The 27254-nt window shown below is 35.2% G+C and overlaps 1 protein-coding gene across 6 annotated transcripts in view; it reads right to left on the minus strand.

Moving 5' to 3' along the window:
• Window positions 1-27254, minus strand: part of RBM26 (RNA binding motif protein 26) — a 48945-nt gene that overhangs the window by 15693 nt on the left and 5998 nt on the right. Inside the window, exons 2-15 of one of the 6 annotated variants that reach the window (XM_059839201.1) lie at window positions 21963-22081; window positions 21092-21228; window positions 20113-20201; window positions 19292-19530; window positions 17196-17456; window positions 14833-15072; window positions 13279-13371; window positions 12708-12848; window positions 11581-11692; window positions 10597-10756; window positions 9038-9202; window positions 5507-5638; window positions 4444-4515; window positions 1197-1325 (exon numbers count right to left, since the gene is read on the minus strand). In XM_059839201.1, coding sequence (XP_059695184.1) covers window positions 1197-1325; window positions 4444-4515; window positions 5507-5638; window positions 9038-9202; window positions 10597-10756; window positions 11581-11692; window positions 12708-12848; window positions 13279-13371; window positions 14833-15072; window positions 17196-17456; window positions 19292-19530; window positions 20113-20201; window positions 21092-21228; window positions 21963-22081 — 2089 coding nt within the window. Of the gene's footprint in view, window positions 1-1196; window positions 1326-4443; window positions 4516-5506; window positions 5639-9037; window positions 9203-10596; window positions 10757-11580; window positions 11693-12707; window positions 12849-13203; window positions 13372-14832; window positions 15073-17195; window positions 17457-19291; window positions 19531-20112; window positions 20202-21091; window positions 21229-21962; window positions 22082-27254 lie in introns of all 6 variants that reach the window. The other 5 variants (XM_059839196.1, XM_059839199.1, XM_059839197.1 and 2 more) reach the window with 5 other exon arrangements.

Here is a 27254-nt window from a genome sequence, read left to right on the forward strand (position 1 = left end):
GATGAATTTGAAAAAAAAGGTAGGGAGACAGGAAGAAAAGAAGGGAGTCAGTCCCACAAAATAATGTTTTTCCACAATTACTAGTATATTGTAACAGAAATCTCTGAAGGCAGGAAGGAGCACAAGATCACATGGAAAAGGAGCCAATCACTTAGGCACAACTTCAGTCTTCTCTCAAAAAAACCTCTACAACTGTTATGATGAGTCAACAATTTTATTACAAGTTTTTTGCCATTTTACAGGCATTTAGCATCTCAACTTGAAAGGTAAAGGCTCTAATTCTAAAAGCATGTGTTAGGGGACAAACACGAAATGAAATCTCAAAATCAGAACTGCTTTCTATAAATTCTGGACCAGTGGCAAAATTCACACACAGCTACAAGTTGCTAGTTCAAATTACATTAGACATAAATTACAGAAATTTAGCAGTACTTGACCAAAATCTTTAACAATAACACTGATTTCAACACTTATGTTTGGATGTAACCTTAGTATTGTATTTGTAATTTGTGGTCAAAAAACAGCAAGGCAAACAATGTCCTGTATTTAGTTTCTCTAAATGATAAGAATAAACCGGAAGAAGGAGCTTTGATGTGCTCTCCTGAAAATTCTAAGCAAGCTAAACTATAACTGAGTGACCTATTAAGTCCAAATACATTTTTTAAGTCCAAATGCATTTCCTTTCTAACATATATAAAAAAGAGAAAGCCTAGCACTATGTAAAAATAAAAGTGGGTGCAGAAGAACTATAGCTTAGAAACAACAAAATGCAGAGTCATAAAATTCTCAGTTCTCTTGGAGAAACCATTTTGGTCACACGTACAAAATAACACTGAGAATAGAGGCCAATTCCAGAATAGTTCAAGAGAGAAGAACAGTGACTATACTATACTCCCTTTCACTCACAACAGACAATTCATACCTCAAAGTGTAGATTCTGATTCCAGGAAAAAGTGTTTCACATTTTGAATTTCTACAGTTTTAAACCTGCTTACACTGCCTGAACATACACTGAAAAATAACAAAACAATGCTGAATTTTCTTGTAATATGTGGGGGGGAAAAAAAACATTATAGTGAATTTAATCTTGCAACAAGTTTCATCTACGTTCTTGAGATGAATATACATAGTGCTCTATCTCTAGGTCACAAGTTCCCAACCTAGGTCCATTTTAAAAAGAAGCATATTTAATTTACCTGTTTTTTCTTCTGTGCTTCATTAGAGTCTAGCACGGAAGTGGAAACAACAGGCAAAGATTTCTGTGCTGCCTTCAAAGCAGCAGGGTTGTACACAGTTTTTGTCAAGCCAGTAGAAGTAGATAAAACCTATAGGAGGAAATCATTTTATTTTTTTGCCAGTGAATTTCAATCTTTTAAAAAACCCGCATGAGTGCTTAAAAATATATAAGTGTCTTTTCTTTTGTCTCCTTTGCTGATACGGAATCTAAAAATTTGGTGTATCAATTATATTTGGAGTGGTTGAAGTTAAACAATTTCTGAAGAGGCAGCACTACATCAGATATGTAAGCTATCAACATCAGCTAATAAATCCTCTCCACTGAGATTTCGTATGCACTTCCAAGTTTCAAATACATAAATATTTATGTATTTGAGCATAATTATGAAAACAGAAGATTGAGATTTTTGCAAGAGTAACAGTTGTTTTTGTGTTTTGAAGTCTAAAATACAGTATTTCATGGCTGCATGAATTTTCCAAGCAAAAGTTCAACATAATTTTAGAGACTAAGGTCCAATGTAGAGACAACAGCTTCTTTTCATATGCAGTTGGTGCAAAGTAGAGCTTGCACAATCAGCAAGAAGTAACTCAAGAACAAGGAAGTCTTCAACATTATACAGCCCAGGAAGAGACTCCCATGTCTCTCTGTTCTCCTTCCTACATTTGTAATGAGGTATGAAATTTCTCTATGACTTACTGAGAATACCAAGGACTGCTTTACAATCTCCCTAAAACATACTATGTACTTCTCCACAATATCTGAAGATTTGAACTGTTTTCTGAGCCTGTTCCTTAAAGAGTTTTTTTGGCATGCTAATACCGAAAAATATACAGCTAAGTCCTAGAGATAATATAGTTATAATCTTGTCCACCTTGTTAGCAAATAGAAGAATTTATGTAATTGGTATGATTTCCAGGAGTTTAAAAATACTTTCTATCTATGTGGAAAATTAAAAGATGCATGCAGATTCTATTAATCACCATGCACTCCATAAAACACCAAAATGTCCACCAACAGGAAGGGAGGGAAAAAAGAGACAGACAAGAAACAGAAAGGAAGACCAAGAGCTTAGAAGAATTTACAACAGGAACAATTCATATAAACCCTTTGCACTTCAGTGTGATATTATACTACTTCTTCCCAGAGTAAAGTGTTTTCAAGAGTACACAGTGCATAGAAAACAACAGCAAAAAGAAACCAACACACTTTATGAGGTACTATAGAAGGTGGTACAAAATGCTCTAAGGAGGCCATTACAAAGATGAAAGATTTTTTTTTTTATAAATCTATTAAAGAACATTTAAGTATGCATATCTGAATCATACAGTTTCTATTAAAAAGTAGCTTTAGGACAGGCTACAAGACAAACAAACAGAGGATCAAGCAAAGACAAAAATATTGATACATTCCTCTCAGCCTGAACTGTCTTCAGGGCAGAGTGAATCACCTCCTCATCTCTTTTATGTAGGAGATGTAAGGAGAGAAGCCACAGCACCAACACAGACAAGTCAAAAGCAACGCTAATGTCTTCTAAATCGCTTAATACTACTCAAGAGAAGCAATAGTGTGAATAGTGTGCATCTCTTCACAAGTCCACAAATTTTAAGTCTCTATACAGATCCTACAACGTCTCACAATGACTGTTTTAGCATCTTTTTCTCCCGCTCTTTGGGAAGAATAGCTGCCTCTTTTCTCATTGCAAAATTCTTGTCAAACCGTGCACTCCATCAGGCGCAAAAAAACCATCTAGGACATGATGCCTCTATTTTTTGATGGATGTCAATCATTTTATTTCTAATGGTTATTGAATACAACGACTGACTAAGCAAGGCAGTAGTAGGTAAAAATAAGTCAAATCAGGTTCTAGAATCCTAATAAAAATGTCAAAGGAAACTGCTTAAAAATGTCAAAGGAAACTGTTTTACAACACATCTGGTGAACAGCCTCTCAGCAAAATCACATCTGTACTATAAGACAACAGAACAGAAAAACATTCTAGCATAAAATTTACTCTTTGTAGAAAAGTGCTTCAAGATAACTCAACTCTTACACAATGAGGAAAACTATTTCCATTCAAGCTGCAAGATGAAGCAGACTTCCTATTTCTAAAGTAAGTACGTATTATGTATGTAAAATGTAGATCAGGAATATACAGCAATATATTTATCTGCAACTAATTTAGAGTACCAGGAGTGGAACTAATCAAACTAACAACAAAATACAGGCAGGAAGCCTTAATCAATGCATTTAGGAGGACTGCTTGGCTTGAAATGAATCAAAGACATTCTCTAATATGGCAACTAATACTATCAACTTCAAGTATTGTTGCCTTTCTATGTTAAGTATCTCTGGAGTGAATTTTACCTGTTAGATGCCACTTCATCCATCAAGTGCCATACTGAAAAGGGGTGGGAGGGGACGTGTGTGGGGAAATATAGTGGATGCTTCATTTATTTCAGGTCAAGCTAACTCCTAATAGAAAAGATATATACCTAGACAGAGGAATCCTGTTATGAGGTAAAACTTTCTGTGTTTCTACTACCAGTTTTTCAAATCAATGTTAAAAAAACATTGAGGAAGCCTATCCCCTGAAGTGCTAAATAGATCTGGAAACATGCATTACAAACTTTGCTATGATAATAAACACATCAACCACTTTGTATTCTGAAAATTGGAAACACTGGCCAAAATACATAGCTCATAACCACAATTCTGGTGCACCTTTCCCCCCTTACCTTTGTCCTTTCTATACTGATTAATTTCCACCTTTATCTTTCGACAAGTACTGCAAATTGTAAAACCAAATAAAACGATAACTGTTTACAGCATCATCTTTTAAGGCTCACAGAAGACCAGAAACATTTTATAGAACTGTGTTCTACAGTGTCATATGTAATGTCAAAATTTATTTATTTTTAAAATTTATTTTTGTATACTTCTAAACAAGTCAGGATTATGGAACATATCGAGTTCTTTGTATGACTGAATAAAAGGAACATGATAGATTAAACAAAATCCACAAAATAGCAGCTTTTGACCTTCTTATAATCACTTTGCCATCTGCTGAGTTTTGACTTATTATACTTCCTAATACTAATCCTTCACAAATTGTTTTATTCGTAGTTATGAAACAATATTGGCACAAGGGGTTTGATAAAAAAATTCTACTGAAAATAAATATGAGGAAATATGAGACATTTTCCTACCTTTTCAGTTGTTGGAGTAACTGGCTTTGACACAAAACCCAGTCTATCCTTCACAGATAATTTAGTCACATTCTAAGAAAACAAAGCATAATTATAGTTCAAATGTACACTATAAGCACTAGCAATTTAGAAAAAATTTTTAACTAATAAAATCATAGACTTTTAAGCAACAATGAAAGAAAAATATTCAAACCATTGATAAAATTAATTTTAGATTATTTGATTTTTCAGTTAATATACATCGATAATTGGGTAAGACAAACACAAAGCCAAATTTGCAATCAAAGATTATCCTACATATTTTTTGCAAGAAGCTCCAGACATGCTAGCTGGCAGAGGATTATCTACACAGGCCCTTTTAAATACACTACAGCCCTTGTGTTCTATAATCTGCTATCTGCAGATTACATCTGCATCAAATGCAGAAAGTTGTTAAGTTACAAATGGGTTCTGATTTGCGCTGGTCTCCCTTTCCAGAGGTAAAAAAAATGCAGCGGCGTACTGCTAATGAGGAAATGTTGCAAATATAATAAAACATAAAAGACTATTTCTAATGGGAGTAACACACCAGATTCTGTCATTATTCACACTGGTACTGTGGTTATATTCTTCCTTTTATTAGGGGAGAGGAACAAATTCTAAAAATTCTTCTAGATACAGAGCTTCATTCTCTAATGGTTTTAGGTGTTTAACAGATAAAATACATATACAAAGAAAAAAAATTAGCTTTTAGTTCTTTGGATAAAGACTCACTTTATTTTGAAATCTGACACCAGCAATACAACACAACAATCCTGAAACAGACTGAAAGCCTTTCAGTTTTTCTTTTTAAGCTCTGTAAAAAGCTACAATACAAAAAAATTAAGTACCAGGCTCAGGTAAAAAAGCCAAATATCACTGCACTGAAGAAAACTTTAACAGGAAAACACCACTAACAATGTAAGCAGAAGCACTTTGAAGTAGTAAATAAGTACTTGAACCATAGAAGTAACTGGTACATTCTTACACTACAGAACCTATTTCAGAAAGAACAGGCAACTGAATTCCTCACTACAATACCAACCTGAGCGACTTCTGTGTTGGCACCCTGTGCTTCTGCAGGTTCAATATTACTCGCAGGTACTGGACCAAGCCGCTCCTTCACCGACTGCTTCACTACAGGCAAAGTGGGCTGCTGCACCAAGGGCTGGATCACCTGTAACACCGCCCCAGCCCCCAAAAGGCACAGCACAAGATTAACAACAGAAGGCTGCTACAGGTGTCATTCAGTTAGTACACAATGAAATTACAATGGAATTTATGTTTACACTTCTTCCCTTTTATCATTCACCTGATGGGATAAACAAGCACTTCATGAAATTTATTGTGTTATACTGAATATTTGTGTAGCACAAGTGGCAATAACATTCATTCTGCGTTTACAACTTACAAAAGCGAACAAAAACCAGATTTATTTCTATTAGTTACATTTACTCAGCCTAACTTAAATTCTAACTGTTAGAACAAAATAAAATGTAATAAAGAGGTCTTCTGGTTCCTCTCACAAGTCTTTCACCATCAAGTGTTTAGTTATGAAAAGACAGAATACAAACTTTTATCACAAAGACTCTCACTTTTTACAGTGACACAACACACTTTTCATCTCCTATGTGTTTAAATTGGACAAAATAGAAAAAAAAAAAGGATATAGAAACATGCAGTCATGGGACTGAAGAAAAAGAGAAGAGAGCAGATAATCTTTGAATCTACAATGGATATATCCTGGCAGCTAACAGCTTTCCTTTTTTTTCTTCGACAAAAACATTCAACAGTTAAGATCAAAAAATATGCTTCCAAGCAAGCTTATTGTCATATTTATAGCTCTCAGAAGGTCACCTAATCCATTTCTCTCCACTGTAGGGCAAAGTCAGTTATGCCATTACTGACAGTATCTATCTATCTTGTTCTTACAAATTTCAGATGAAACAGGTCCTGTCACCTCTCTAGGCAGAAGTGCTTCAGTATACGTTGGCATTAGAAAATGTTTTTTTAATATTTAACCTAAATCTCTTTGTGCTGCCTTTTAGGCCCAGAAGTTCCTGTTTTATCTGCCTCAGACGGGGAGTGCATATTATTTTCTGCTTCTTGGCAGAAGCCTTTTATTTGGTGATTTATTATAGTTCTTTACCTAAGTACTTCCACCTCTCTAGAAATTCTAAAGCAAAAAATTTCCAAAGCAATACTGCTGATAAAATAGCAATGGTTAAACAATTGTGCTGGACCAGATACTACTGAAGGGACAATTTAAAAGTCAACAGACTTTACACTGAAGAAAATTCAAAAGCCTATTTTGGTGCCTGATAAACAAAATCTGGTTGGAAGCCATTACAAACACAGGTGAAATTAATGAACCCATAATTAATTAATGTAACAGAAATCTTAACAAAATACAGTATTTATAGTATATGAAGAGGTATAAAGTGTCCATACTACTCATAGATATGATACCAAATATTAATTTCAATGAGAAGTAAATATTCATGCTTCTGAAAGACTTAAAAAATACCTGTTTACTGACTCAACAATTTGTTAAATTCTAGATCCTGGGGTAGAAGAACACAGAAGCATTGTACTTGAAATTTTAATTCCCTGTTAAAAGGTTTTCTTGTTACTGCATGCCTTCTGTTGCTCATAACAGATTTCAAAATGCAGTCTGCTGATATGTGCTGAATGGCTGTTCTTGGTGAGGCAGAAACATCTAACTGTCCCCAGGACTAAGGGGAATTCATTCTCAAACCAACAAAGTTGACTTGCTAAAGGTGGTGTGATTGCAAGCTGTTAACACCACTAAAAATTATGGGACTACTACAAATAAGAACTATATAGATCGAATGTTTGTTTGGAAATATAGAGCTAATACTCCAATAATAATCTGAATAGCATAATCAGCAAATAAGCCGATAGCACAGTCCAAGCTATCGAGTAAGAGGAATGCAAATTATGTACTCCACTGCCCTCTTCTGGCTGAGATGAAAACCAACCTTAGAAAATAAATACCCATTTTGAGCAGCACTACTTTAGACAAAGTATTAAGGATATTGATAAAATCTAAAGGATAATAACAGGGAAGACAGTGAGATAGATGCCATTATAACTGATTTTTGAAGATAAAAATCAGGGCATTTCTTACAAAGACGGATAGAAAGAAACCTGTTAAAATCCTGTACAGCAGGATTGCCATGGAAAATCAGGTCACTGATTCTAAATGATGATGACACACACCATCAAGAGAAAGTAGGAATTCTCAACTCAGAGCAGCAATTGAAAGAATCCCCTAAATAAAGTCATTCACATATTAAATCAGCATATATAATTAAGTGCACATTTCTTCTACAGAGCCTGTCTCATATTTCTAAAGTGCAGAATGTGCTCTTCCACACTGATGGCAAATTCAATAGAGCAGGATACACAGATATTTTGAAGGACTTGCTACACCAGCCACTAACTGAGAAGATTCGACTCAATAACCCAGAGAGCCATGGCAAACCTAAAGCTCCCCTTCTGCTTGAGTACAGCCACTGCTATACTGCTGACAAGTCTGATTTGGCCTGACACAGTTTACAAATGTACCCTTCACAGCAGTAATTGCTGTTTTATTTTTTTTAATGTTGACAATGCTGCTACGAACATGACAACTTCCAAATGTGCCTCTGCAATTCAATAAAAAAATGTAGATCATAGTATTTCAGTTGTAAGGGACCTGCAACAATCATCTAGTCCAATTGTCTGGTCACTTCAGGGTTGACTAAAAGTTAAAGCACATTGCTCAGGATACTGTCCAAATACCTTTCTAAAAGAGTGACAGGCTTGGGGCCATCAGCCACTTCTCTAGAAAACTTGTTTCATTGTCTGACCACTCTCTCAGCAAAGAAATGCTTCATGTCCACTCTGGACCTCTTGTGATACACCTCCAATCCATTCCCAGACACTCTATCCCTGGATTGAGATCAGCAACTATCTCCCTACTTAAAAACATTCCTGATCCCTTCCTAGAAAATTAGACACTGTAATGCAGTTCTTTTCCACTATTGTTTGCAAGTCCTTAGATCTACATGTGTATACACAGAGGCACTTATGTGTGAAACAGAAATTCTTCTGTTACTTTGTACAACAGTACGAATGCTCAACAGGAAGGGAAAGGGAAAGGGAAAGACCAGAATTTCATGAAAGAAAATGGAGATCACCTTTCATGAAAAGAAATATAACTCTGCTGCTCACCAAAAGAAATAAAAAAGCCTATATTAATTAAAGCAAAATAGATGTTATTCAGCAGAGAGCTTCATCAAATCTTGCTTGACATGATAACAGAGTGGAATACACAAAAGGTCATAGAAGGGCTTTCCTTAAATACATTTGGTCTCATCTTTCTAATCAACTGCTGAACATTGTATATCAGGTCAAAGAATTTACAACTGAATAGTGATTTTTGGAAATTAATTACATGAAGTAGTCATTACTTCAAAGGGACTTAGTTTACTTGATATAAACAGTCTCTTAAAAATGTTTTGAAGATTCTTTTTAACATAATATGCTAAAACAGACTTAGATCCTCTACCTTCTGTGTGGTAGTCTGGATTTGCGGTGCGCTGCCTTCTCGATGCCAATAAACTTTAATAAAACGATTATTTAATACTGCTTCTGTACTTGATATAGCTTTCTTTGCTTCCTCATGGGTGGCAAACTGAATAAGGGCACCTTCTGGATCACCCTGATATGCAACCTAAGATTTAAAACAGAAGAACAAAACTTACCACACAGAGGATTCTCATTTGTGTCAAAATTATCATTAAACCATTAGCTTTTAGGCTTAGAAGTTTACATTTTACACCCAATCCCAATATATGTCATTAGATAAATACTTCCCATTCATGAGCCCGTTTGAAAGGCCTGCTGTCAAAATCAACCTTGAGCTCATGTTAACAAACTTGAAGAATAGTTTAAAAAACCTCAAACTAACAAAGTAAAGCAAAACCCCTAGTCAACCAGTATTTGTTTGCAAATATGAGCAGTAAGCTTTCTTTGTTTGAAAGACAAAAGGAAGACTCAGCAAAGTAAAGAAAATTACTAGGAAAAATGCAGGAGTCAGATAGTAAATGTCCTATCTAATATTAGAGCTAGACAGCAAAGTTCATTTTGATTTCCCTCCTTTGAGCATTAACACATCATTTTAGTTTCAAAAGCCAAGAGTATAAATACTCTTTGCAAGAAGAGCATAGCTTGCGATCCCCATATACATATCTGTCTCTCCATACACATCCATGTATTATTTACTTGCCTTAATGAATAATATTGCCTGCTAATACACCCATATTCTTAGGTAAACTACAGACACGCTTAAGAAATATTTAATAGCAATTAAGAGAGATTTAAAATCCCTCCAGTGTTCAGACAGGCACAGAGTGTTTATTCTGTACTGTATCAGTACGTACAAAAATATTGCTGCACTTCTTCATTCCAGCCCTGAGTGCAAACAAGAAAGGGTTTAGAAAAATGCAGGGTAGCACCTGAAACTTGTTGATAATGAAGCACAGTGAAAGGTCACACCATGTAGCTTAGAGACTGGGTATGAAATACTGACATTACATGTGCAGCCTGCAATATTTAACACCAGCCTAAGTCAGGCTCTAGTTCTTTCATTGCTTTACTCTCTCTTCAATTGCTTATTGGGTGACTCCAATAAATCACAAAGTAATTTTAAGGGACAAACCGTCATTACCATGGAAAGCAATTTTGTCACAGGGACTGCTTTCTGCATGAGAAATGCAGGTTTTCTGTATTTACAATTTATCTCTGAATATACAGAGCGTTTATGAGAGTATACCCAAACTTGATAAAATGGGTGAGAAAAACCCACATGCAATCAATTTTCAATGTTTTAAACAATGTCTCTTAAAAGTCTTATCTCTGAGGAACACATTTGTTCAAAATCTAAAAGATGACTAGAACATTGCTTCTTCAATGGCAATATCATTAAAAACAATGAGATCTTGTTTAAGAAACAAGTTAGGAAAATAATTAAGAGTTTCAGGGAACCAGGAAAAAAAAAAGCATTCTTTTAGCGACTACCACTACCTTTACACCAAAGCATACTGCTTTCTCTATATTGACTCTTACCTGCAAGTTGACTAAGTTTCCAAACTTACTGAAGTGCTCATTAAGTTTGCTGATGTTGTTAAGTTCTGGGGGAACTTTTCTCAATTCAAGTTTTGTATTTTCATTTCCAAACTGCACTTTCTTCTGGAAACCTGGACTATTTGTTCTGTTAAAATTTTGCCTGCAACAAATAAAAAATCAAGCCAGAAATCCATAGCAAACTAGCAAACACAATGTTAAATTGTATATGCTTGTACAGAAGCATGTGTGTATGAGACACAAAGATCTGCAGACTTAAAAAATAATGCAATTTTAGAAGAGTGAATGAGAGTACAGGACACACACCCATTCAATTGCTATCTTCCCCACTGACATTCTCAGCATACCCAAGCACATAAATCTGTGAAATAATTCATATTTGCTCATGTCAGTGTAATTCCTGACTTTTACATTGCTTCTTTCCAAAAACTGTTTCTTAGCTATTCCATGAAACTTCCCCACTACTGTTTCAGATAACTATTACTTCAAGACTTTCCTCACTCCCAGCAATCTCTTAAAATCCCTTCCAACCTTGCACCCTCTGTTTTTTTCTCAGTAACATACCTGGCAACTCAAATCAAAATAGCATTGATAAAATTCACATTTCACAACTAAAATCAGTCATCTTTAACAACCATCACACTGCAGCTTCCCTGTTTCTTGTATCAGGCCAAATTTCAAGGAACAGATTTTAGTATCATCCAAAGCAACTTCATCTATCTGTATACTACCTTTGATAGAAGGCAGTCGAATAAATACAGCTCTCACTGTAGTATGACTTACTTTAGGACCATCAATGTACTCACAATTTCACTTGCTTGCAATTTTTATATATATATAAATATATATATGTGTGTGTGTGTGTGTGTGTGTGTGTGTGTGTGTGTGTGTGTGTGTGTCAGATTACAGTAAAGCAGTTAATGAAATTCCAGCTCTTAAGCCAACACTGTGTTAACAGTCACTCACTTGTCAAACCAAGTCTTCTTTGTAGGAACTCCACCATCCCCTGCACCAATTGTTCTTTTCCTGGATTCAGCATCTACCACTATTCTCATACTACTTTTATTAGGAGGTTTTTCTGTAAATAGATGAGAAGATTTTACTTTTTTATAATTTATTTTCTGTGCATTTGTTTGTAAAAAAATATTCTGCTCACACTGAATTTGCACTGAAAAGCACAATTGTTTTTTTTGAAATTACTATGACTCTTGTTCTGACTGAATCAAACCTTGGTCACAGACTTCTTAACTATCAACAGATGTTTTGACAGATCAAAATACCTAATAGCACTCATTTTGTCAAAGTAACATCACACATACAGAAAACAAAAGAGGTGTGACAGAAGGCATCTGCCTCGAGATGACTGTGCTCTGATTCACAATGATTCACAATGTCCCATGCAATACTCTGAGGCTCACACCACTCCAGCTAACACCTCCATTCTACTATTAGATGGCACACACAAAAATGGTCATGATAGGAAATGCACAGTACTCCAGGGCAGTAACACCTAGGAGCAAGATTAATGGATGAACTGGGAAAGGAGTCACTTTTGCTGAAGAACAGGAATCACACTGGGGGACTCCTCACTGAAAATACACCAACAGAAACATAGTAAGATTAAATAGAAATACATACAAATGCAAATAAAAACCACATTAAAAATGGTTTTATCCCTTTTCCATTCTTATTTTGTGTGCTGCTGCTGCTTCTCAGGACCACAGGAACTGTGAGGTTAAGATTATTCGTGCATAAAACTGCTACCAGATAAAAATGACTCCCTCCTCTATAAGCAAAATCATCCTGAGATTCTACTATAGAAACATTAACATTTTTCTGTACAAAAGATATACAAAGTGACCAGTTAGTACAGCTAAAGGTAAACTGTGCAATACTCTAGTGAGAGATTTCATTCTACCTGCAAAAATGCACACACAAAGCAATTGTAGACATAGTTCCCTATTCAACTAAACATCTCTTAATTCCAGAAGATTTTAGGAAAATGCTGTACTTTCCAGTATTCTCTGCAAAGTTCCTCAACCTGCATTAACGTAAGAAAATCAGCTAAACTAAGTATAGCTTTGAGAGCATACCTCTGGGTGGTAGGTCCATATCACCAGATGTGAGTCCTATCAAATTTGGTCTTTGGGCATGTACTCTGTGTCTATACATAGGTCTTGAAGTATTTGTTATACTTGGAGCTTCTGGATTATAGCCATCTGTGTCATACGTTTCTGGTAACAAAGAAATTGTCTAATTAAAATAAATTGCAGTTAAAACCCTTAAGGTTTCAGATATAATATTTAATTTAATTACAAGATAGAATTACAATAGAAGAGTTGTATAACCACTATCATAAAAAACCATCATGCCAAGTTTTCTGCTTTAACACAATGAAAATATTACTCTCCAGTCAAAATTCACACTTCATATGCAAATTTTACTTTAAGTCTTGAACTAAGTCTGAAAAGAAGAATGTTAATTTACTGTCACAATCTATACAACACAAACTTATTCTCCCAAACTATGACATTATAATCTTTATAAAGTAATGTATAATATGAATCAATGTTATTCTATTTAGCAAACCTTGTGGGCAAAGCCTCAGTACTACACCTGCTGTAAAAAGAGAGGGTGGAGCAGGAGGCGGCTGGTGATGAATACCCGTGGTAACAACAGTAGGAACTGAGCTGGTTGCTGAGTTTGGGGGGGCATCCATGCCAGCAGGCTGCAATGGTGGAAGGGGAGGGGGTGGTCCTGTCAAAAACAAAGGACAATGCTTCATTCATTTATTATCCACTACACTTTCATTACACTCCCCTCATAAGGAAACAGATCTGAAGTGCTTTTAAGGTTATTTAAGAAAAAAGGGGCTGAGAGGGCACACCAGCAGACTTGATGCTGTACCACAAATTCACATGAAACCACCCCCAACACAAATGACTCAGAACTTGGATTAGACAGAAAAGCATTTGAATCATTTAACATTTCTCCAAACACCTTCTTTCTACAAGTAAAATTTAATTGCTAGACCAGTATTCATCTTTACCAAATGAAGCACTTGAAAGCTCAATAAAAGCCGATCAAAGAAACAAATTCTATTTTTGAAGTAAAAAAGTATTTTTAATATTACAAAAATATGCTATGATGACAATAACTAACTTGACTGAAATTATTTTTCTAAACACTCAAGAAGAAACCTTCAACTCTAATGGAACTCTTCTTAAAATTTGATTGGTTTGACTTTTTTTTAAAACAGGTAATGTGACTCTTTTAAAGCCAAGCAGTCAAGCCTGATCTTCAGTTTAATCATTGACAAAAGTAGGTTTTGGAAAAAGTTATAAAATTATATACCTGAACTTGTGAACCAGATCTGAAAATAGCATGTAAGGCATAACTGTCCAAACCAGAGGAAGTTACATTCTATATTAACTGAAATAAATACATTCCTTCATATCTTTCTTAAATATGCTACCAACAGGAAATTTAAACAGTTTAAGAAACACCTAAGCAATATCAGATATCAATTACTCCTGAATAATTTTACGAAGTGGGACACCAAAGTTAGGAAAAAAAGAGACAAAGGAATAATCCCATAAAACTAACACAACTTTTAAACCACACAAGGCAACTGAGCACTAAACCTTAACTACTTTATAAATGACAGCCAGGTACATAAGTTTTCATGTAATTCTTAGTGCTTCAGCTGAAGTACTTTCCAGTGGAACAGTAAACAAAGCTGAGACTTTTTCTCACTTTACAAGTTTAGTTTTAAAATAAACCTGAAATGGTATTTTTAGATATAAATTTGATGTGGTCATGAATTATTTTTACTTCTATTACTATGAATGAAACAGTAAGGATCAGTTGTTTCCAGGATTTTCCCTTCTTTGACAGTAGTCAATTTCGGACAACTTCTCCTATAATACTCAAGGAACTGAATTTTGCCATGTCATGCTTTTGCTTAAAAACAATGAAAATATTATTCCATATTAAAGAGTAGTCACATTTAGCATGCAGCATTTTACAATAACCAACTCTGCAATAATTATCATCAGACAGAATAATTTTGAGGTAAGCTATGCCATAGTATAGCACTGTTCAACTTTACATAATACAGCTGGGATTCTTCAAAACGGCTTTTTGCACTGCATACAATTCAAGTAAGATCCAGGCCTTCCTATAAAAAAAACCCAGGGTTTAATCTTTTTAAATTACCTGTTACAGGTGGAAGGCTAGGTGGTAAGGGGCCTGGTGGTGGTACTGGAGGCCTAAGGTTAACAGGAGGAGGACTGAGAATTGGTGGAGGGGGAGGAAGTCCAGGAGGAGGTGGTCCTTCGACAACAGGGGGTTGTGCTGGAAAAGGCAGAATGCCAGGAAGATTCACATCTTCTACCACTACTGGATCGCTTCCATGATCAAAAGGGCACATGTCTCCTCTCATACAGAAACCCTTCTCTGAAACATCAAAAAGAACAGATGTTAGTATTCAGCTGTAGCTCAATTCAGGGTAGATACAAGACATTCAATGTGTAATGTGGCAGTTTGTAAATTAAGAGCAGAAGCTTAGATTAGAAAATGAAATTGTTTTATTTTATTCTTAACAGTCAGCACACACAGTAATTGCAGAAACTTGCTAGGACAAAAGTGTTTAACTATTCTTAAAGAAATAATTCTGCACTGTATTATAACAAATGGTGAAAGCAAAGAATGAACTCTAGATGTCATCACATTAACAAAATCAATTTGTTTCTAAGCAAAAAGTGCAGATGTTAGAATTGAGAAACCCCAATTAAAAGTCAAAAGTTAGTATTATGAAATTCCAACATGAGCAAATTTACTCTTTTTTCCTCTTTTGCAATTGTTTCAGGAAACATTAAAAACATTTGCCATAGTTTAATGTGGTTACATAAGAGCAAAATTTCTTATTTACATATAACATATGCACTCCTAAACATTAAATATATATAAATGAAAATGAATACACATTCACTTTTTTTTTTTTTACGCACAAGTCAAACATAGAAGGAGGTCAGAGGAGGGTCACAAAACCTACCAAAAGCCTGAAGCACCTCTCTTATGAGGAAGGGCTGAGAATTGAAACTGTTCAGACTGGAGGAAAGAAGGCTCAGAGCAGTGAATTTAAGTACTCACTGCAGCCTTTATACTTCACACTTTTGGTGGGACATGAAGTGATAGGACCAAGGGTCACAGTTTTAAACTAAAACATGGTAGATTCAAAGCAAATATAAGAAAAAGAAATTATTATAATGAGGATGGTTAAACAGTGGAAGAGGTTGCCCAGAAAAGCTGTGGATGCCCCATGCCTGGAAACATTTAAGGTCATATTGGAGCTGGCTCTGAGCAACAAGATCTCGCTGAAGATGACCATGCCTCTTGTAGGGATGCCAGGCTAGATGACTTTAATAGGGCCTTTCTAGCCCAGACTGTTTCTATTATCTGTTTAGCAACAGTGTCCACAGAAACAACACCAAAATACCAGTCAGTGCAATACAGGGAAAAGGCTGAAACACCTTCTGGTAAATAGGTAGAAAGAGGAGTGCCCACTTCCTCAAAACATGATGTGGGGAAGCAGTATGTATTACCTCATCTTCAGGAAGAGTTATAGAGCACATTAAATTGAAATGTTGAACAAAAAGAGAATTTCAGCAGAGGGTAAAGTTGAAAATTTGAAAGTGCAGATAGGAAGAGTGGTATGATGGAACATGTAGCCACCGAAGAGAGAAAACTTCAAAACAAAATGACACATTCACAATTCCACTTGCCCCATATTGCTGTCATGTACACTGGCAAAGCTATTCTTCGTCAGTACAATTCTGCCAATACTTGAAAGCTCAGTTTCCCATTTTTTTTAATTAAAACAATTTTCTAATCAGAGTTCTGAATGTAAACTGGCCTAGAACTTAAACTCCTCATTGTGGTACGCAATAAAACAACAAAAAAAATTCCTCAGAAGCAACTTTACAGGAAGATTTCAATCCTCCAGAGCTCACAGGTTGACCGGCTGAGTTTAGTTAAGGCACTGCCAGCAGCAGCAGCTTCTTGTGTGTATTTTGTCACAAGACATTTAAAATGAAAGCTTAAGACAGAGATAAGTGAAAACCTAGCCAGTTTTAAAAAACACCTACACAGAAAGAAACGAGCCTGGGAAGTTTCAGCTCTAGACCTTTCTAGTTAAAAATTGTCTGTTAGATAAGACAGAATGAAATAGGATGAGATCAGTAAGGTGCCAACCATTGTCAAAACCACCATCTACAGTATTTGGTTGGAACGTGACTAAGACAGAAAACCTGGGTAAAAATTGATTTTTTTAATATACTATTTTTAATTTATACAAAATAGTCCTAGCAAGTAAAAAAAGAGACAAACACTAAAAGAGCCATCTGTCTCAAGTCAGTAAGAAGTGGTAACATGGTAAAGTTTTCAACCAAGAAGTGTGCAATAGAAAAACCCGACTATAGTAGAGAAGATCAGAAAAAGAAGTGTGAAATACCTCAGTCTTTTCAGAAATGGGGCAATCATAGCTGCAGGAGGCAATTAAAAAATTAAAATGTACTTACCATCATAATCTCTACAGCGTTTCTTTGGCAGCGGAGGTCTTCCATAGGAGTTGTGGTCCAGCTGCTCTTCATGGAACTCTGACCAACTTTCAGTAGTGTTATTTCCATGATGAGCAGGAGCAATAACAGTAATAGTACTGCTCAGTGTAGGGACAGGGTAGTGGCCAGATGAAATATTTGTCACAGAAGAAACTGGAGTATAATTGTTCTCTAATGGATCAGTTCTATCCATGTCATATTTTGGCTTTCCTAAATCTCTTTCTGTAACAAAAAAATAAAAATAAAAATTATACTGGATAATTCCTTATCTACCTTTTCACCAGAAACAGCCACTACTCTCTAAGTATCTTTATTCCACATCAACTCAATACATATACACAACAATTGGAATGTTTTACAGGTCGCCCAAAGTGCCTATGGAGTCTCCACCCTAGGAGTTTTTTATAACCCAGCTGGTCCTAAGCAATCTGCTCCAGTTTATTTGTTTTGATAAAGGGTGTTAGACTGCACCACCTTCAGAGGTCTCCACTAACCTCAACTATTCCATGATTCTACATTCCAAAGGTTTAATCAGAAAAATAATAATCTGTGAAGTACATAGTCAGTCCCAGGGCAATTTTAGTAACAGATATATCCACAGTAGAGCAGATACCCTATTTAACTTCAGGCAGAGTACATCTTCTTTAATGATCCATGTAAGAACTTTAGATATAAAGTTTTTTTGAATAAAAGGAAGCAATGGCAAGAAAAGGGTAACCATGGCTTGAAAATACTATAGAAGTTACACATCTGTAATGTTTCAAGACAATGTTATTGTTATGTCTTCATTTTGTTGATCTTCATTTTCTGTTGCACTCAAATGCATGTATTTATTGCAGGCAAAGCTGTGTCTTAATAGGTGAAATATTAATGCTTGACAGGTGTGGAACACTCCTGGGCAGATACAGCAAGTAAAATGACCTTTCATTCTGAATACATACTAACTATTCTCTTCATTTTCTAGTATTACCACCAAATAAAAAGTAAGCATCCCAATTAAGACAAACTAGTTATGTCATGACAGAAGTGAATAGACTTAAATAACTCCACAATAAAGGAACAATATGAAATATCTTAAAGATGGCTCATCAGTGTGGGTAAAACAGGCTTTTCTTCATGTCCCAAGAAACAAAGTTTTCACTATAAAATACTGTCCATAAGGTACTGTCATTTCAGTTTGTGTAAATAATACTTAAATTAAGATTTAATCATGTTGTAATCCTTTAGGTAAACTGCTGCATGTCATTTAATTTGCTTGTTAATAAGTTGTCTGGAAAATATCTGCTCTCATATTTTCCAGAAATCTGCATTCCTAGTTTTAAGGCTGAGTTACCAAGGCCTGTTTTACAGAGAAAAAAAAAAACACAGGAGAGTTCTACCAGACTGTTTTTTACCCGTACATTGTCAAAGACAGGACAAAGATATAAAATCAGTTTCACAGGTCTTTTCCAATTTACCATTAAAAACTATTGAGGGAAAAAAAAAAAACACTCTTTTCAGCTGAAAAAGCAGTGCCCTTTTCAAAGAAGTTTAATTCAACTAACTATTGTACTGAAGCCTTAAGTCCTATCGATATGTGCACAAATGCAAGTATTTATTGTAACAGTTTCAGCCCTTCACCTATGACACTAAAGAGGGGACAAGACCATAAGAACTGAGCTGTACTATTCTGCTAGACAAGTCATTTACTGCCAAACGGTCAATTTCTCTGCCAGTTCCACCTTTATAGATCAACAGATCTATATTAATTTCTGTATCTCCCTAAACCAGATTCTGAGTTTCCTAAAACTTAATGAAATGGAAATAACTTGTATTTTTCTGCCTCTCGTGCAACAATGCTTAAAAGTGGCCAGCACAGCCACCTCAATACAAAGATATTAAAGAAGATCAGAGGGTAAGGGCGGAAAACAAGCACTGAGAACACAATCACAAAAGCCTCATTTCCACAGAAAACAAAGCTAAATCTGAATAAAGGAACAAGAACAATAGAGGAAATTCTAGTACATTCTGAACACAGTTTTCAAGTTTAGTTTCTAAATTTTGTAGAAAACATTCACCGTATTTTAGAGACCCACTGTTGGTACCTCTGCTTCGCGTTCTGCTCCGGCTTCTGCTCCGGTCTCGATCACGGTCCCGCAACCTCTCTTTGCTCCAACTCCTACTTCGACTCCTGCTGTAGCTCCGACTCCTCCCTCTCCGTCTGTTGTATCGATCCCTGTAGGAATCTCTTCTGGGAGGATTTCGGTCATAATCCCTCTTCCGAGAACGTTCATCTTTTTTCCTTTCATCACGGCTTCTAAACATGAAATATTAGAGCTTAATTACAAGACTTATGAAGCCATAATTTGAAATCTTAACTACTTAAAAACTTTAAGAAACTTTAACAAACCTTAAGCTTAGAGAAGAGCTACAAATTGCACGTAACTTATGGCTACTCCTTTCTTCTCAGAAAGATTTTAAAATTAATTTTGCTTATTCATTTTATTTTCACCATACCTAAGATTTTAGAACATATATAAATTTCTGTTTCTGCCCAGCACCGCATATTTCCCAAGTTGGAAACACCAAGACTTATTAAAGAGAACTCTTGTAAATCAAAATTCAAACTCAATATCAAGCAGAATAAATACTGCAATATAAACCACAAATCTAACACCAGAATTATTCCTATAACTCCAAGAATAATAGCTGTGCACAACTTGAGACACAGGTTACACTGACACACACTCGCCACTTAAATACATATGTGTAAAAGCAATAGAAGCCTTCTTTTCAGGCTTATTAGATGACAGTACAGAAACAAAGTATTTAATTCGGTAAAAAATTCAAATCCATCTGATTACTGATATAATACAAGGGGTTAAAGAAAATGTTTTACCTGGTGTCTCTGTAGCGAGAACTTGACTGAGGAGGGCTGTGATTTAATCTTCTAGAGAACTTTTTCTCTCGCTCTTCCTCTTTAACAATCTGAATTCAAAGCATATATATTAGATCAAAATATGAGTACACTAAAATGCAGACTTCTGCATAACCAAATAAAACCAAAACTCTGAACACTGAGCAATCAGGAGTAACACTGAAATGAAATATTTTAGTCTCTAACATAATTAGAGAATCTTCGTAACATGTTTATTTCTATTTCTAGGAATATTCAAATCCCTGTTTGAGGGATATAGTTCTGCACTGAAAATACAGCTGCTTTTACAGTAGGTAGACAAAAAACCATATTAAGGCTTTGGGAAGATTTGAGAAAGCATGGATATTCAACAACCAACACCAAAGTCCTTCTTTCATCAGCAGCTTATCTAGTTCAGTTCACACTTAAAACACTTTCACAGAGGCAAACTTGGGCTGCTATTGAAAATAAAAAACTTGCTCTTCTGGCTCAATGAACAACATAAACACTTGTGACAAAAGGATGTATCTGCATCAAGCAGCTGAAGGAATGAGAACTGCAATTTAGAAGGCAGCCTGGATTTACGGAGAATTAAAGTGCAGCACAACTACAACAGCAATTTTGACCAGAGAACTAATGCAGGTTATACTGCAGCTCCTACGCTACTAAATAATCTCATTTACCTTTGCCTCAGCAAAACCACCTTGGTTTACATTTGAAACACCCACTTGTGTTAGAAAAATTGTTCAGCAGTGCTCAATGTGCCAAGCACAAATCTTCTGACTTATTTTAACTCAGTCATGTAATGATGAATAATATTATAAATAAACATAAATTATTATTGATATTAAAATAATAAATTGCTAAAAACTATTACTAATAAACACTATTAAGTCGAACACATAAGCAAATTACATGAATGAGGAAAAAGATGTACATGTAAATTAAAATCAATGCCCACCTCTTCCTTTTTTGTCTCCTTTTCTTGGTGCTGAAAAAATTCTACTTTCAGGCTTCCTGATGATGGCTGTTCTGGTGGAGGTAGGTAGCTCTTTGTATTCACAGCATCAAACAGTTTTTCCACAAATATCTGAGTTTCTAAAAGTAAGGAGGGTAAAAAATATCCATTATATAAAACCATGGTTAACATTTGCTTTAAAATTAATAAAGAAATAAACCCAAAGAACTCAGACAAGCAACCAAAACCTGCATTCAGCAAAAAACCAAAGAGTATTTTCTTTAAATACTGTGCCCCTAATTTCTATTTTAAAAGGACATTTACAGAGTCAAAAACCATGTTAATAATGAAGAATGTTTCACAAACATTTTCAATTCTTGAACTACTTAATGTCTCTTAATAAAGCATCTGGAAAAATATTTCTGGCCTATATATATATATATATATATATATATATATATATATATATATATATATATATATACACAGAGGTTCAGTACCTGCCCAGGGAAGTTGTGGTTGCCCCAGCCCTGGAAGTATTCAAGACCAGGTCAGACCATGCCCGGATAAACCTGGTCTAGTGCAAGATGTCCCTGCCCAGGACAGGGGGCTGGATCTTTACAGTCCCTTTCAACCCAAACCATTCTATGATTCTGTGCCTCTGTGAGTACTAACAAAACATATACCTAAGATATGCGTGATAACCTATACACCTGGGCTTTTTAAAATTACTTTATGAAAACTGAATTACATTCTGCAACGTAACAAAGCTAATAAAGAGATCAAAGCCCAACTCTATGGTAAATGATTGCTTGAATAAATTGAACAAGACAGAATTTTCACTCAATCTTAATTGTTATGACAAAGCCCATACCTTTCTGAAGAAATACATCCAGCTGATCAACACACAATGCCTTCAGTTCCTTTTCACTTTTATCCTTCTTTACCAAAGCCAGAACATATTTAGCTAGGGCAGACGGATCTGCATCACATCTGCAAATAGATTAGTTAGGAAAAAAATAAAGCATATTAATTACAGAAATTAATGGCTGAAACTAGTATGACCAATACATACAGAGGGCAAAATAATTTCCAACCAAAGCAATTGAAAAATACTCAGGTGTATTTTTCAAAACAGAGTCCAGATAGATAACAGTTCTAAGCATCATTTTCCTTTTCAAGAGAACAATTGCCTTGAATATTTCAGAAGAATACTGCACAGAGAACATCAGAGCTAACTGGAACAAACTGTTTCGTAAGAAACAGCCTCAACTGCCTGTTTCCTATTAAAAACAAAGACAATGAATACTTCCCTAACCCCCCAAAGACAGACTCAATAATTCTGAATGCAACACTGAGTAACTGTTATCTGGGAATAGTCAATCTAATTACAAATTAATACAGTGATATAGTAGAAGTGATCTATGCTACAAAAAAAAAAAAAAAAAGTCAGACCCTTGAGTATTCTCTTAAATATACTTTTGAACATTTTTATTACTACTTACTTATGAACACTATGAGAAGTGAAACTGATTTTTTCAGTTTCAAAAGCCTAAATTCATATATTGTAACAGACATTTCCATAAGAGGTATACTGAAAATGGAGGGAAATTTAGGGCATCATTATCCATTTGGCATCTGAATTCCGAATTCAACCTACAATTAAATACAGAGCACCTCAATGTATAAGCTGATGGTCTTATGCACATAAACAAAGAAAGCCATGTATCCACATCCAGTAGAACATTATTTAATGTAAGTGGCAGATTTTCTTACAATGTTTCACAAATAACAATCTACAATGAACTTTGTGGTGGTGTTGTAAAGCCTGCCAAAGCAAGTGAGACTACTGCACAAAACCATTCATATTTCAGAAAGAGTAACTAATGATATAGTGAGACATTGGTCTTAAACAACTTTATCTCCTAATTTAGCACATACCAAAGGAAGACTTCAGGCCACACAAAACAATGCAAGATTGAATGGATGCATACTGGTCATGTGATACAGACAACTTATTTGCGTGGTTATCAAAGTTTGTACTAATGTTTTAAAGAATAACAAGAAGAAAAAACTGCACTGATGCATCCTAACTGTACATGCTTTCTAGCAAAAATAACCAATAAGAAAAATCAATCTATGGTCAGGGAGTTGCACTGAATATGAACATTACACAAATACTGCTCTAGTATAGAGGTCCAACAGTCATCTAAAGGAATAATAAGTTTGAAATCCCTTCCACAATGAGTAAGATTCAAATACTGAAGCTTAATTATTAATCTAAATGTTGATCATTGAAATGACATTATTTTGGACATTGGGCAAAGGAACCCAAATCCCTAAGCAAATATATCAGATCACCTAATTCCTCTCACCAGAGAAACTTATCTCCAGCGCAGCAAGCAACATCCTCCATGCAAACATATCTGCTAAGCAAAGGAAGCCAATCTGTCAGCATTACTTATGGACAGCCTGGGCCCAGCACAGAAAGCCCTGAAGTTAAAGGTCAGAGCTTCAAATGTAACCCAGCATCCTTTAGAAAGGAGGCAATACTAGAATTTCATGCCGAAAAAGCAATTTGGGCTGCTAGTGGATGTACCACTGTATTCCATGTTAGTCTGCATTATTTATAGATACAGGAAATGGGAGTTCACAATCATTGCAAAAGAACCCATGGATAATAAAAAAAACAAAATGAAAATATATACTGCTAATCAAAAACCAGACTGCATGCTGACTAAAAATTTTTCAGAAACTTTTCAAATCTAATTTGCCTCATTCAGGTCTAACAATTCTTTATCCAGAAGAAAACACAGTCCTAGCACCAAGTCAGTGCAGAACCTGACAAAACCTCCTACAGTGAGAGCAGCAGGACTCTAACGCTGCAAGCACCTGAGCAAATCAGCCAAGCAGATTATCTGAAATCCCAGGGTCGAACAGTATTCATCACAGTCTGTAATGAGGGTTCTCTCTCAGCCTTCAACAGGCACTAACACCAACATTTCCTAAACTCTCAATCCTTGCATTTGAAAAGTTATTAACTGCTATTACTGTTTCTTCACACAACTTCAATGGTACTTCAGATTTTCAATACTTTCCCAGTTTCAAGCTGAATTGTGCTATGGAAAATAATGTGCTGTTTTCATCGTGACAGGTGGGGAGCAGACAATTTTCACATGATTATCCTCAGTTTTTCTTTTTTAATTTCAATTTCTATAAATTTGGTTCTCATTCAATAATACAAACAGTCAGCTGTCATTCAAAATCCACTACAACTTACTTAAATGACATGTGCACTGAAGCGGTGGGGAGAAGGAGAAAAAGGGGGAGGAAAAAAACCCAAGTCCACCTAGAAGGTCAAAACCTACTGCTCTGAACTACTACAATGCATTTTAATTCTCCAGTTCCTACAGCACTGACTATACAACAGCCTCATATTCAGTTTAAAGCAATTCCCCTTTCATGAGCAGGACAAAAACCAGAAAATCTTCTCTGGAAAGCCACCTAGACCGTAACAAAATAAACAAACCATAAATTATCCCCCAAAAAACAAACCAAAAAACCCACAAAACCACACAAAACCAACAAACAAAACCCCAAAACCCAAACAAACAGATGATGTTTAAAAATAATGAACAGTTAATGCTTTCATCCTCCCTGCAATGATGACTTTGAAAATCTTAGCAATCCTGTCCACCTCAGGACCTGAAGTCTCCCACTCAACTCCAAGATATGCTTATGAAAATTTTCTCAATGAAAATGTACTTTTAATTTGCAAAACACAGGATCACTTTCTGCTGCGCACTCATGCGCATGTTTCAACATCTGTCACCCTGTACGGCCACATATAAACTAATCAAAACAACTGCACAGAATTCTACTATAATTATCATTCAGTGTGTACAGGAGAATTTCTACAACAATAGGAATTTACAGGCTTTCAAATTTGGCTACTTAATGAATACTATTTTTTTAAAAATACTAATAGGCAAATTATTTCAAATTGACACTTAATTGACAATTAAGCAATAATGAATACAGTGAGTTTTGTGGCAGAGTAAGATGAAAATGCTTTTGCAAATCAACACTAGGATTTTATGTGCTTTCTTTTAATTTCTTAAAATTAAACTGCAAATGATCTCTACACAGATAGAAGCTGACATCCTTTTTCAGCTACTGACTTGAAACACGAGTATCTTCTATATCTGTTCTTCAAAGCTTGGAAAAAACCCACAATTAAGCTGTTTTCCCCACACTAATGTGAAGACTGTTTCTCTAGATAGTATCTTAAATAAATCTGTCAAGTCTATAATATGATCTTTTATGGCTTTTCAAACTCTTGCAATGTCTTTTTTAAGATGATGTTAAAATTAAATTGTGAGCAACCTCAAGTGGTGGAAGAGAGGACTAACAGGTCTCACAAAGTTAAAAAAAGAAATTAAAGTTTACAAAACTGTGAATAAAGGAAGTCTGCCTGAAAATTTCTTTATAGCTATCAAGAGTTCTAGACATAATCTTTAATAATTTTGTTTAGGGGGAACTTTTTTAAAAAGCAATTCCTTTCCATTTTTTCACTCAAACTTAATTCTGAAATGTTCTGTATAAATTCTTCATCCATGGGTTTAGTCAAAATCCGCTGGTTTGGATTATGGGGCCTTGAGTTTTTCTGATAAACAAGATCTTATGTTCTCTAGTTTAACAGTATTTTCTAAGAGAATAGCAGCCTTTGTGTGTGAATAATACGCAATATGCCTGCTCTGTCTCTGTTGCGCATACATGGATTTTTCACTGATTTTCAGCTAGCTTTGTCAGTTTTTCTAAACCTCTTTGTCTTGCATTTTATGCTCTTATAATCGACTTGGTTTTGTTAACAAGTAATGTGAGAATAAAGAAAAGCGTAAAGGCACCCATGCTGATGGCAGCAAATATACAGTGTAGCACAAGGATTTATCATACAATATAGGTATCCTGCTATATTTTTGCAGATTGAAAGATAATAGAGAAAGATTCTTAACTGGTATCTCAGAAAAAATTAGAATACCACCAACACATTTCAAATACTCTAGGTTGCTCTAAATATGAACAAAAAGTTTGTAATTTGATTCTACTGCTCACTGAATGACATACATTTTCAGTTATTAAATACAGGTTTGAATCCTTAGCTAAACTTGAATATAGTGTGGTACATCAGTCCTCACCATAAACACAATTTGTGCATTACAAGTGTGACAGAACTTTATACATAACTTCATTCTTATGATAACACCTGGCTACTAGAAAAATGACCACATTCATTGAAGCATGCACAAAAACATTTCTCAACTCTGATTTCCCTATCTTCATCCCCTCAACATACTGCAGGCATGTGCTGCAAGCAATAATGCACATCTGTAATCACAAATCTCTCCTCCTGTTTTCACTTGTGTTTTCTGTAACAAACAAACAAGCACCAGCTGGCACAATCCAAATTCATTTCCACTGCAGCAAGTACATCCCAGTGTGTGCTACCACTAAACACCATAGCATGTTTTCTTACACCCAATTTCTCAATATATATCATATATTCAGAAATATACACGTATCATTTTTCCTAGCAATGTTAAATGTTTATACCTCTAGTAATACTTTTTTGTAGTCTTTACTCTCTAAGCCAGAAAACACACAGTGCCTACTCCTCTCTCTTAAACAAGGGAGACTACTCATGTAATCCTGCTTTAATAAACAGTACTGAATATACAGGCATAGATGGAAGAATTTTCTTGCTAGATCTATACATGTTCTTCAGAGGACTATTCAAATACCTCCAATTGCCATGCAACAGATAGAAGCTTCAAAAAGGAAAGCAACTCCCAATCAAATATTTTGTTCAGTCACAGAAGGAACAGTTCAATAAAGCTCACAGGAAAGTTAAAAAACCTATGTTTCTGACCTCATGTTCTTTTCCAGTCATTATTTGAAATTACTATTTCAAATTAAGATAAACCAGAAAAGCTGGAACTGTCAGGGTAAACTGAATTTTTTTTTTTGTTGCAAATAATATTTGAAAAATGAAAAGTAATTTGGCTGGGTCACCTCTCAGCACAGTATTTACTTCTTATTTGAATACTCTGCAATTCATTAAACACATTTTCACCTGTTTCAAATACTCACTTTTTTTAAAATATAT

Source organism: Haemorhous mexicanus, chromosome 2 (genome assembly GCF_027477595.1).
Source record: "Haemorhous mexicanus isolate bHaeMex1 chromosome 2, bHaeMex1.pri, whole genome shotgun sequence".
Taxonomy (NCBI): Eukaryota; Metazoa; Chordata; class Aves; order Passeriformes; family Fringillidae; genus Haemorhous; species Haemorhous mexicanus.